The 13,178-nt window shown below is 41.8% G+C and overlaps 1 protein-coding gene across 1 annotated transcript; it reads right to left on the bottom strand.

The window, feature by feature from the left end:
* Positions 1 to 136: 136 nt before the first annotated feature.
* LOC105907898 (lactase-phlorizin hydrolase-like) lies at positions 137 to 12,391 on the bottom strand. The gene is made up of 17 exons (XM_031560014.1): positions 11,480 to 12,391; positions 11,046 to 11,104; positions 10,807 to 10,899; positions 9,717 to 9,819; positions 9,549 to 9,627; positions 8,767 to 9,457; positions 8,032 to 8,680; positions 6,382 to 7,932; positions 5,986 to 6,254; positions 5,353 to 5,643; positions 4,879 to 5,077; positions 4,440 to 4,642; positions 4,229 to 4,335; positions 3,895 to 4,029; positions 3,580 to 3,803; positions 3,174 to 3,410; positions 137 to 1,605 (listed from the first exon to the last, which is right to left on the bottom strand). The coding sequence occupies exons 1-17, from the start codon at positions 12,120 to 12,122 to the stop codon at positions 1,352 to 1,354; spliced, it is 5,787 nt and encodes a 1,928-aa protein (XP_031415874.1). The 5' UTR covers positions 12,123 to 12,391; the 3' UTR covers positions 137 to 1,351.
* Between the last annotated feature and the right edge of the window lie 787 nt (positions 12,392 to 13,178).

Genomic DNA, 13,178 nt, shown 5'->3' with positions numbered 1-13,178 from the left:
ACGGAGCTCAAATGTTGCCAAATGGCTTTTATGTTCTTTTCAAACACCAGCTTGTAAATCTGTAACCCAACATGAAGGTAAGGTTCAGGGACATTTAAGAAGAGCATTATTTACACGACACACAAGCAGCAAACGCTACAAGGCAAAATGTTAGTTTATTTAAAACATCGTTCCTCACGATATTTGAAACTTTCTGTTATCTGTTCCCCAGCCTCAAGATTACACAGAATATGGAATTCACATAACTAAATAAATCACGATCCTGTGGACATTATTTACATTAATTACAACTGAAATATACAAGAAACATTAATCCAATGAACATTCTGGGGTTTCCTGTCTCAAATCTAAATAAACTTGTGCCGACTGCATCATACTAGGCATCATACACTATATTAACAAAGTATTAACTAACGAACGGTGTGTTATTGACAGGGACCGCTCAGGAGGGCGGATGTGAATTCATGTTGAAGAACCACCTGTGGATAATTGAAGTGAACATCCTCTTTAAAGTGCGGTTGCTATGGAGACCGGCGTTCGAGCCTCAGGGCGGAGCCCAAAGAGGGTCGAGTCTGTTCAAAGGCAAGCAGGAGTTCCACATGGCTGCACGGTCTGCTTCGCTAAATCTCTTGCTGGCACATTTGAGTCTGCCTATTATTAGTTGTTCAAATTGATGGGTATGAAGATTTCACAAATCTGTGCATAAAAAAAGGCTTCTGATGATAGGTATAATTTTACAGTGTAAGCTGATGCAATTACATTCATCCTTGGTTGTCTATTTTTCTCTGTGAAGCAGACATACTTGCTCTGCAAGCGTGATCGGTGTTACCAGTTAGGATCCCATAGATGGCCACACAAGACTGATTACGTTTAAGCTGAAATGTGATGTGAACAAATACAGTTGAATTGTTTGGAAAAGTTTGGTTGTACTTTTACAAACAACACAGAATCATTTGGCATCAAGTCTCATCAATGAAATCGAATTGAATGCTCTCTGTATAGGAATTAATCCATCGCTCACTTCCTTCCTTTGTGCATTAACTAATCTAGGTTTGTATATCTCTGGTTTCAGTTTTTCTCAGGAAAATCCAAATACAGCACTTACATAAACGGGTCTGAATCTGATCTCATTTACACAACTTCCACCTCTGTGGAGAAAGTATACAATTGTCCTACACTGCCACCTAAAGGACAGTTCATAGAAGACAGCGAGAACTATGTCACAACTACAATGATTCCTTGGCAATTTTGTAGATTTAAGAACAGTGTCTTCATTATGAGATGGAAGAAGTTCTGAGGAAAAGATAAAAAGAGCTAACATATTTTCTGGGCCTGTTTGTTTGTGGACCACTTAGAGGGGTGTGATTTTATCATCTGTTCTAGGGTTAATATTTTCAGCAGCAGGCTGTTTTGACCTCTTAGTCGCCCTGAGACACTGATAGGTCATGAAGGCTGCTGCTGCAGCACCAATAATGGAGAAGCTGAAAAGAATGTTAAGAGCCACTGCAGCATCAGGAAGTGACACCTCCATGCCCAGAAACCTCACCACTGGAGACTGCACTGGAGTGGGGGTGGTGGTGGTAGTGGTAGAAGGGGGGGTTGTTCCTGTGAAAACAGACAGATAAAGGTCTATGCCAACAAAAAAACAATATCTTTAAAGCTATGTTATACCCCAGGGGATAGGCCTATTCTTTTCTAACTGGCTGGCAGGTGACTCAATATTGAAGTAGATCAGGTAACAAAGTTGAATCACCGTTCTCCATCAATGCTCCAGAAACCTTTAACGGTAACTAAAACAACCATAGTAAATAATGCTTGAAAATCTGTCCATTGATAGAGGCCATAGAGAGTGTGTAGTCAGGCAAGCTAAATAATAACAAAATAAACATATTTTCTCATTTTGCCAAGTGGTGTAAATGAGATGTATACCGTGATTAAATATCATGCTATCTGGAGAACTAGAAAGCTAGCAAGCATAGCCCTCATGTTGTCTTCACAACATGGTTAAAATTGTGGTTCTGGTCAGAAATGACTGGCCTGACATCAATGTTAAGCTTTTTGTAAACATTTGAATATGATATATTTTGATTTAAACCTTTCTAAAGATGGAAGTAATGACAGTTTTTTAACAATTTTATATCAGTTCTAGTTTTTAAGCCTCCTTCTAATGAATACTACTCAAACATTCACAAATCATTTTAAAATACAATAGTACAAATCTAAATCTCAGGATTATTACTATTTTGTGTGTTCTGGTCAAAAATGACCGCATTAAATGTGACACCTAACCACTTTCACCACTCATAAGTTTTACAGTCTTGGATATTCATTTAAAAGCCTGGTCATTTTTTACCAGAGACACAAGTGTAACAATGTTAAATTATTTGAAAAAAAGGATGTCCCTTGTGAGTTTAAGATGAAAGAGAATATTTGTATTAAAGACTGAAGTTTCAAAACTGTCATTTTTGACCAGAACACAACATGAGGGACATAATCAGAAATAGCTAGCAAGCTACAGGATTCAGGCTTAGCAACAATAGAATCAGTTGTGACCAAGCAAACTATCCGATGTTATTCCCAGATATCAAAAGGCCAGTAGACCACTCTCGGACCACTGGGGGCAGAGGTGACGGTACGCTGGGCTTTTGCTCATTGGTTTTCGGGTGGTCATCTAGTGAGTTACAGACAAACGGCCCACCATTTTGTCACTTGCTTTAAAAAAAAATATATATATTTTCTTAATATCCATGCCCGGTTATACTAAAGATGATGCTTAGAAGTGGCACTCCACCAATGGAGAGCCAACCAAACTCCACTGGTGGACTGATATATGCTTGCTATCTTGGTTCTTGTCCATGACTAAAGAAAGTAGTACTACAAACTAAACAGGCTGGCTCCTTTCTAAACTGAACCAAATGTTTCATTTGTGTGCCATACTGGACATGCTTGCCTAAAAACATGCGTGGCGACCGGGGTATAAGTGGGTTAGCGGCCTTCGAGGTTTTCGGTTGTACAAAAATATGGGACTTGGCGGTCCGCTTCACATCGTGGAGTTCTTTGTCTCCACCTCGTCCAATACTTTCTCAGAACGTTATCCCTTATCCCTCATTCATTATCCCTTACTTAGATCACTAATTGTGCGTTATTGGTTTCACTGATCAATGAACTCTTACCTTCCGGCTGGAGGGAGAGACACTCATGAGGACCCTGAGAGGGGTCAGGGAATCCATTGCAGCGGATGAGGGTGGTGTAGCGTTTGGTAGACACCTTTGGCACGCGTGGAAGGGAGGCATCAGAGCGGTTTACAAAGAAGAGGCCAAACCGTTCCTGATAGCCCATAGCCCACTCGTAGTTATCCATCAGAGACCAAGCTGTGTAGCCACGAAGGTCTACACCATCGATCAGGTACGCTGAAAATGCATTTGAGCCCATTATTGTGACTAGGATGTTACAGATGTCAAGGTTTTCTTACTAATAGATCCTTTATGGGGTTGTATGTCACGCAATTTTGAAATTCAGTAATCCAGAGTGTAAAATGATGACCCCCAAATATGGCTTATCAAATGGAAGAAAAAGTACCTTTTAATGCCTGGTTGAGGTAATTCTCGTAATAGTGGATTCTGTGTGTATCATTGAGATCTACAGGGCCACTTTCGGAGATGCCGTTCTCTGTGACATATATGGGTGGGTTCCCATACTCATCCTTGATGAATTTCAGGAGCCTTCTGAAGCCGTCTGGAGTAATCCTCAACCAGACAGATCCAGATTCTAGCCAGGACCAGTCAGAGATCACAGCTGTCCCTCTGGACAAATGCAAAGTCAAGGGCATGTGGATTTGAATAAACTGCTTTGTATGTGAATGAGTGAGTTTGTCATGTGTGATCCATCCCCTACCTGTCTGCATCGTAGTTCTGTGCATTTTTGTCAAAATCTACGCTGAAGGCCAGGACAGATGTGTAGTGGTTCAGTCCAAAGTAGTCATGGGTGCCGTTGATCCTTTCTATTTCTGAAGGTGTAAACTCTGGAAGTCTTGGAGAGAATTAGATCATGGTGTTACATGACTTGTATCATACGTTTTCATGTTTTTCATGGCATCACAATGTGACGGGTGTTCTCCACACTTACACTCAACTCCAAATCAAACCAATTAATGAATGTATCAATCTCAAGCCAACAAGAACATCATTCACTCAGCCACTTGTCACAACAGCTCATTTATTGAACTCACCTGGATTTGGGAAGGCCCCCTGCAAGGCTCCTCTCCCTAACACCTTTCTTCATCACCTCACTGTAGTCACCTTTGAAAATAGGGTGAGCAAACCATCCAAGGAAGAACTAATAAGGAAAAAAAAAACATTAGGTTTTCATTATGACTATAAGAAATTCCATACTGTGCTGTGCCCTCTCATCCCCCCTAAATGGAGGGCTGGCTGTCTTACTTGTAGGTATCGAGTGACAGCATCTTTATCCTCTTGCTTGGCGGGGTTGCGAGGGTATGCCCAGTCAGAATTGAGTGTTATGGAGATAATTCCCCCTTGCTTGGAACGGTATTTGTCATTGTACAGGTGCCAGGCCTCAGCGTGGGCCTTGATTATGTTATGAGCAACGATGTAAGGCCCCGTGCCTGGTCTGTCACCAATACCTATAGAAATAGGGGATGTGAAAAGAGTATGTGAAAAGAGTATGTGAAAAGGGTATGTGAAAAGGGTATGTGGAAAGCTGGCAATTTCAAAGTCCACGCATTTTTTAAATCCAACATTACCACCCTTAGGTACAGGTAGTTCTCAGAGAGCATTTTGTCAAACTTATTTCAACAACATCTCAAATATTAATATTTACATTTATTGTAATTGGTCTAAAAAAGATATGCAGATGTACCAGGCGCAAAGTTGCCGTAGCCATATCCTAAATTAGCCACGATGTATGGCTCATTAAAGGTGATCCAGAACTTCACTTTGTCTCCAAGGCGACTGAATATGAAGTCTGCGTACTCCTTGAACCACTGAACACTGCTGTCGCTCTCCCAACCCCCCTTGTCCTGCAGAGCCTGGGGAAGATCCCAGTGGTAAAGGGTCACCTGAAAATATAGACAATAAACGAATGAATTTTTTTAAAACACATACGTTAAGAGAATCCCCACGGATTAACCACACATATCCTTTGTCACAAAGAAAATCTCAAGAGCTTCAATCACATAATAAATCAAAAGAAAACATTTGTAATAAACTGCGTTCCAGCTGATTGCTGTGTAATGTTAAGTGATAAGTGATTGAGCTTCATAACTCAAGATTAAGATGTTACAAAAATGTAATCTTCAATACGATCAAAGAAATAATAAATCTTTCTCCTAACCTGAGGTTGTATATTAGCAGCCAGCAGGGCATCAATCAGACGGTGATAGAAGTTGAGCCCAGCCTCATTGATGGTCTTAGTGGTACCGTCGGGCAGTACCCTGGGCCAGGATATGGAAAGGCGATAATGGCCAACTTCTAAACTCTTGAGCATAGAGACATCCTCCATGAACTTGTTATAGCTGTTGCAAGCGGTGTCTCCATTGTCATCATTCGCTATCTTTCCAGGAACATGAGAAAACTGGTCCCATATGCTGAGACCTTTTCCATCTGCTCTCCAGCCCCCTTCTGTCTGATGAGAATTTGAAAAGGTTAAAATTACATTTCAACTGATTTCAAGTGCAGTGACAGGTTGTCAGGTTGTACTCACTGCAGTTTGCACCTATGCACAACACTGTATATTAGTGAACCCTATGGTTTGCATTCAAGCCTATAGTTCAATATTTAGGTTATGGTTTGAAATCTTGTGAAGCCTGTGGACTCTGATTGCTCTCCTAATAACTGCTGTCAGCACTCAACAGATACATTATGTATGATTCTCTGGATGAATGAAGCAATACAATGAATTCTTAAAAGACAGGGAACAAATGCAATCAATCAGAGTACACACAGGTTTATCTGGTAGGTCGTTTACCTGGTAGGAAGCTGTGGCTGTGCTCCAGGCAAAACCATCTTGGAAATACCCATATAACATTTTCTCCACTTCGGTTTCAGGGAATCCATTTTCCATAATTATTTGGTAATAGTAGTGAGCGGATCGTTTGGGTGTTCTTGGACGTAAGGGGTTTTGGAAGTCAACATGATGAAGCCCAAATCCCAGCTGGTAACCACTGAGCCACTCAAACGAGTCCATGAGAGAATTGACAGAGTAGCCCTTCAAACGCACTCCATCCAGATTGTGTGCTTAAGGGAAAATATAACAAATATAACCAGATGTCAAGTGAAATAAAGAAGGGTGAACACTAACATATGAATGGTGAAGCCAAATGCAATAAAAGGTGGATAAATCAGTCATAGAATTGAGCTGTACCTTTCAGAGCCTCATCAATGTACATTTTGAAAAAGAACATTCTATCAGTATCATCTACTGTTGTTCCAGGATCTGAAGCAATTCCGTTTTCTGTGATGTAGATATCTGGATCTCCATATTCCTCTTTGATCCAGTTGAGAAGTCTTCTCAGGCCCCATGACACAGCCCTTTGCTCTCTGATAACAGTGGTTGGAGAACTTGTCTCTTCCTCTTTACCAAGGTCTTGATCAGTTTCGTAGGATGAAGGAGTGAGCCTTGTAGTCACATGTCGTACACTTTTTGTGGTGTAGGAGTTAATACAAAAGACATCAGCAGTCCCTTGAATGTATGCCTTCTCCTGATCAGTGAAAGTTGGTAGTCTGGACATTGCTAGACCCTGAAGGTCACTTTTGTTGCCAACTTGCCACTTCATGGCATCAGGATAGTCACCATTTCTAAAGATGGGATGGGCGAACCAGCCCAGTTGGAACTGGAGAGCACGGTCAGCAGCAGCTATCTCTCGAGGTACGTTGGGGTCTTTTGGCTCAACCCAATCAGCATTCAAGCTAATAGACACCAGTCCTCCTTGGGTTTCCCTGTATTTGTCACTATAGGTGTGATATACTTTCGCGTGGGCTTTAAGGAGATTGTGTGCAATTCTGTAAGGGGCGTCTCCTGGACTTTTAACATTGGGAGGAACCTGACCCAGTCCATAACCAGACCATGCAATAGTATAAGGTTGGTTGAATGTGATCCAGAACTTGACTCTATCCCCAAAGGTGGAAAAGCAGAAGTCACAAAAGTCGTTGAACATGTCAATCATGTTGACATTGTCCCATCCACCAATCTCCTGTAGAGCCTGAGGAAGGTCCCACTGGTAGAGAGTCACCATTGGACTGATGTTATGGGTAAGGAGACCATTGATGAGCCTGTTATAATAGTCTACTCCCTTCTGATTCACAGAGGTATCGCTACCATTTGAAAATATTCTTGACCAAGACAAAGAAAATCTATATGACTTCACTCTCAGAGCCCTTAGCATGTAGAGATCCTCTTCCACCTTATTGTAACTGTCACACGCAATATCACCGGTATCGTTGTTTGGGATGCTCCCAGGCTTTTGAGTGAATGTATCCCACACACTTGGTCCTTTTCCATCTGTGTTCCACGCACCTTCGATCTGATAGGCTGAAGATGAGACGCCCCACTGGAATCCATCGGGGAAGGTTCCGTAGTGGTAAAGTTTCCTTTGGAACTTTGTTTGATGTGAAAAGTTTTCCCAAACCACTTTGGATCTGGAGGGGACCTCTGATGGGGACAGACTTGGGCGCTTTGTTGTCATTGACTTTGGAAAATACGAGACTGATCTTGACTGAAGATTTTCAAAGCCATTCATTTTAACTACATGGGAGTAGAAGTATGCAGATGCTTTGGGGGTTCGGGGTCTGTTCATGTCTTCAAAGTTAACATAATGCAAGCCAAACCTTTGGCTATAGCCTTGTGGACCCTCAAAACCGTCCATTAGTGACTGAACAGTGTACCTCTGCACGTCGACTCCATCAACAATGATAGCTGAATAGAAAAATTGTTTTAGTGCTCAGTACAAAAAACAATACTTTATTTTTTATCTACAAGTTTATGGAATGGAGTAAACAAATATATCATGCTTACCTTTCATTGCCTCATTTATATAACTCTTCAGGAAGTTTACGCGTTCGGTGTCATTGAAGTATTCACCATTGTAATAGGTTGGCATCCCATTTCCAGTAATGTATATCGGCACTTTGGTGACAGATGTGTACTGTAATGAGATGTAGTTGAGCAGACGGCGAAGTCCCCACGGCACTGGGTGAATCCAGTCGGAGTCTATGGTTGGCCAGTTGGGGTCAACATGAGACTGGAAGTCTCCAACACCATGAGGTCCTGGAACACAGCTTCCCCTACTCTCATTTATAAGGCGGGAGGTGTAATGGTTGAGCCCAAAGAAATCAGCAGTTCCTTTGATCCGCTGTCTCTCAGCTTCTGTGAACACAGGGAGTCTCGCTACCTCAGCAGGCTGACATTCTTGCCTTTTCTGCTCAATCTGACTCTTGAGTTTAGCTGGATAGTCTCCATCCACAAATATGGGGTGTGCAAACCAGCCCAGCATGAAGTTCATGTAGCGCTCAGCTGCCTCAAGGTCCTGAGGACTGGAGGCGTTCAGAGGTTCTGCCCAGTCTGAGTTCAGAGCTATGCCTACTCTCCCACCCTGCTGCTTCCTGTACCTATCACTGTAGACATGCCAGGCCTCAGCATGGGATTTAAGGATGTTGTGGGTCACCTAGGAGAAAGGGAAAATGTCATTATAATGTTGGGGATTACACCATACTACACAACTTCATTATGTGTAGTGTTTTAGCTGTTTACCTCATAAGATGCAACAACTGGGTCCATGACTCCTGGTGCATGCTCACCAGTGCCATACCCAGAGTGGCTCACAACCCAAGGACTGCTGAAGGTGTTCCAGGTCTTTACTCTGTCTCCAAATCTGGAGAAGCAGAAGTCAGCAAAGTCTTTGAATGCCTCCACAATCGTGGGTTTCGTCCAGCCTCCATTGTCCTGTAAGGCCTGAGGAAGGTCCCAGTGATAAAGGGTGACAACAGGCTCTATGCCTGACTGGAGGAGAGTGTTGATCAGTTTGTCATAATAAAGGGCTCCTTTCTCTGACAGGCTCCCCCTGTGGCCAGTAGGGAAGATTCGGGCCCAAGAGATAGAAAACTGATAGGTGTTGGTGAGAAGACCTCTGAGCAGGTACACATCATAGTCCACCTTGTTGTAGCTGTCACAAGCCAAATCAGCGGTCTGGTTATCAAACACATTACCCTGGTGTCCAAAACGGTCCCATATTGTCTCCCCTTTGCCATGTTCAGACCAGCCCCCCTCCACTTTAAAAGACTCACTGGAGACGGCCCACTGAAAGCCCTCAGGAAATGATCCAATCAGGAAGTCATCACGCTCAGATGGGGACTGAGAGCTAAAATTCATCCAGACATTCTCATAAGAAGACATTGATACCTTGTTGTTTACCAGCGATTCTGCATTCTTAGACTCTGGAGAACTAAGGACAGGCACATGTAACATGATTAGCGTTTGGTAGTTTGGATAATAGATAATAGAACATATATAAAATATACTACAATAGACATTACCGAGAGTAGATATCTCCTATTCGCCCCAAAATATCTTTAATATCACATCCCAATATTTGAAGGTCTTCGTTTTTCAGTGCTGTAAAAATGTAAATGGTTGTGAATTAAAAATAAAAAAAACTACAACATGCTATTTTACTTCAGCTACTCTTTTTTAATTTTGGATACCTTTCAGCACTGTTGAAATTGGCAGGTAATGGTTGTTGTCCTTGTAGGCACAGTTCTTCACTTTCATGTCGTACATGAGAATTGGTAGTTTATCTCCTGGTTTCTGAAACATTGAATGGTTGTGAAAAAGCATTTCAAATATTATCCTTACATTGCAAATATATGGTTTATAGCGAAATGACATGCATATGCTCTATTGATCTTACATACCAGGTTATTTCAGGTTATGCATACAAGGTGCGATCAAAAAGCTGCAAGACTGCGCCAATAAAAAGCAAACACCGTATCTGAAATGTCACCTTGTGCTGTAATAAACCGCTCCCAGCTTTGAACGCTTTTTTTCAACGCACTGTGAGCAGGCATGTTGTGATGATGGAGCACTTAAATACCTGCGCGCCACAGTTCAGGTCGTTTGCTCTTCCCACATGGTCAAATTGTCAACGGCAAGTTGACACTGTAACGTTCTGAGGCGTCTGAGAGAGAACATTTGGCGCAAATGAACGCAAAAGGTTTCAACACATAGTCCTTCCCCACCACCCCTTCACACCGGATTCGGTTCCCTGCCACTTCTTCCTCTTACCCAGAATGAAATGCAAGCGGACGGGTCGTCATTTTCACACAGAGGAGATCCAGCACGAATCGCAGATGGTGCTGGACAAAGAACAAGACTTCCAAGCAGCGTTGCAAGCATGGCAGGAGTGCTGGCCCAAGTTGACTACTTCTGAAGGGATGGCGACAAAATGTTTTTCACTTTTTATAGGTTAGGTCTCAGAACGTTTTGATCACACCTCGTATCTACAGAACATAACTTAAGTCTATTGCTTTGCCATTCTCATCATTTGATAACATTATTTCATTAATGATTATTTTAATACAGGTAGTGTGAATGTTTTCTAACTTTTGAATAGATATATTAATTGTTTAAGAATCATAATAATGACAGTGTTCAAATAACAAGATGCTTACTATTTACTTGATTCTGTGTGTAATGCAATGAGCTGAATGGGTTACAACGGGTTTGTTTTTCACATCACAAAAAATATATGTACAATACATTCACCACTGGTGTCTTTCAGTAGGTAAGAAATACCTCCATGCTTTGGACATGTCTCAGTTCTTCTTCAAGACTTGTTTGTAAAGAGCAGTCATATTCAATCAGCACTGTCAGAAAGTCCACATTTCTCTGTCACGCAAAAAAAATACAGAGGATTGTCATTTTACAGTCAAACGCTTTTAAATAAGGGAATATTTAACCTATATTACCTCCAGTTAGTGGTTATGACACCGTGCATGTGTGAATGTTTGACCACTAAAGGACGGTGATCTTACTATGTTTGTGCTTCGGCTGTGATGAAATTCTGCCCTCACTCCAAATGACACCTGGCCACCTGAGAAGATGATAAATCTGTTAACCCAAGTTCAAGGATATAGCCGGGACTTCACTCTTTTATCAATTCACTGTCACATAGTGCAGAGTAAAGTGAAAACGTATTAGTGTTTATGGTTCTTTTTTAATGTTATGCTGCAAATATGGCTAAACTGTGAAGCATATACACTTATGAAAAATATTGTTTACATAAATATGTGTTTTGTTTAACACATTCACGTTTTAGATGACGAATAGCTGCAATGACAAACATGTGACAAAATAAATATTAGGTCCCCTGTATAAACCTTAATCACCACTGCAGGTATGCCATTTATAATGCATGCCTTTTGTAATTTACCGTGAAATGAAAAAAGTATGACTGATCAGGACTTACCTTTTCCAGAGATCGTACGATGATAGAGTTGATACACCCTGTCGTGAGCGTGGAGGGCACGGTGAAGGCCAGAGGCCTTTTGTCTATCATCCCTCAGCTCATCTAGATGACTGAATGTGATCCAGGACTTGACCAGATCTCCAAACTCTGAGAACACAAATTCTGCATAACGCTCAAAGACCTTTGGCAGCTCAGGACTCTCCCAGTCCCCAAGTGTGGTTCTGAGGCCCTCTGGTACAGTTGAGCGGTGTAGGACCACCAGAGGCTGCAGGCCTGATTCAGTCAGCTGCTCCAGAAGGGTCCTGTAGCACCCCACGGTGTCCTGATGGGGCTGGCTGGGGTCTCCTGTGGGGAGGATGTGAGACCAGGAGAGAGGCACCTTAAAGTGTGTCACCCCCCGGCTCTGAAGGTACTGGAAGTGGTCTCTGATCTGTGGGGGCAGTGCGTCTCTGCAGTCAAAGACATCATGAGCCGCCTCTGATGGGAATGTCTGGATTGCAGAGGGACTGAGGTTCAAGTTCTTCACTAAGCTATGGGTCAAGGGGCCAGCAAGAAGCATGAACTCCTGTGGGATATCCTCTTTTCCATGGCAACCGTGAAGGCTAAGCAGACTCAAAGAGAGCAGAAAAGTTGTCTCCAGCATCTCTGCAGGTACTCAACTAAATGATCTCACTGAATTTATAACAATGCACAAAGCCTCTCTGTTTCATAACATGACCTTACACCAGTAAGGCCCACCGTTTATTGTGATTGTGCTGATAATGCTCTTTCCATATAAATGCTGATAAGGGTATTGTTTTTATTTAGCAGTGGCAGTTTCCCCATAAAAGACAAATCTCTGTACAGAGGTCACAACAGCCTATTAGAATAGTTACAAACAAGCATCCATCAGGGAATTTGGTATCTGTACTTAATTGCAAAAATACCTCTTTTTTGATACAGTGCTGATACATCTCTGAATTGATATACTTTCTTATTGGTGCATTTTTCCATTGCCTCTCATCAAAGTCTCACATTTATGAGTATTTGCACATTTTCTTCAAATTCTTTTCATAATACATCAACATTATTGTTCTTTTGTTTGTTGTTATGCTTATTATTGATCCCTCCGTGTGTTGTTATGAGAGGTTATGAGAGGGCGACCTTGAGTAAAGATGGATTATATATATAACATAGATGAGTTATCCAACAGGTTGTAAGGTAAAAGTGAATTGTTAGGTAAGTTGTTAGGTAAACACGTGTCCATGTTGGCTCCGCCCCCTGTTATCTCCATTTCAACGATCACCCTCAAGGGTGGTCATAGGACACTAATTACAGAAGTCAAACAAAACCCAATTCATCATTTTCCTTGATGACTCTGTGCTCCTACCACTGGCTCCGCTACTGAGCAGCTTGTGACACCGATATGAAAGATTGACCTGGAAGGCAACCACTAATCCGTGTCTGTTTAAACTCAATATATGTGTATATCTGATTACAAACTATTATTTTCCATTTCTTGGCAACATTTTGTCCATTACTTTGTATGCCCGTGTGTATAAGTTCCAAAATATGATGATTACACTTTGGTCAATGATTATATCATGGACCTGACTTGTAAAATCCCCAAATGTTATTCCATTTGACTAAACACAAGGGTGGGCCCAACGTAGGGCTCTAGTCTTATTGACTTGCATAGTAGGCTAGTCAGTGCAAACTG

Source organism: Clupea harengus, chromosome 2, assembly GCF_900700415.2.
Source record: "Clupea harengus chromosome 2, Ch_v2.0.2, whole genome shotgun sequence".
NCBI lineage: Eukaryota > Metazoa > Chordata > Actinopteri > Clupeiformes > Clupeidae > Clupea > Clupea harengus.
Note: the sequence above shows the minus strand (reverse complement) of the source record. Positions and strands in the feature narration are given on the sequence as shown.

Coding starts and splice junctions, on each gene's coding strand:
- LOC105907898 (XM_031560014.1), bottom strand. CDS start 12,122: ATGCTGGAGACAACTTTTCTGCTCTCTTTGAGTCTGCTTAGCCTTCAC. Junction 11,105..11,479: donor TCGTACGATCTCTGGAAAAG/GTAAGTCCTGAT, acceptor TCATCTTCTCAG/GTGGCCAGGTGTCATTTGGA. Junction 5,644..5,985: donor CAGCCACAGCTTCCTACCAG/GTAAACGACCTA, acceptor AATTCTCATCAG/ACAGAAGGGGGCTGGAGAGC.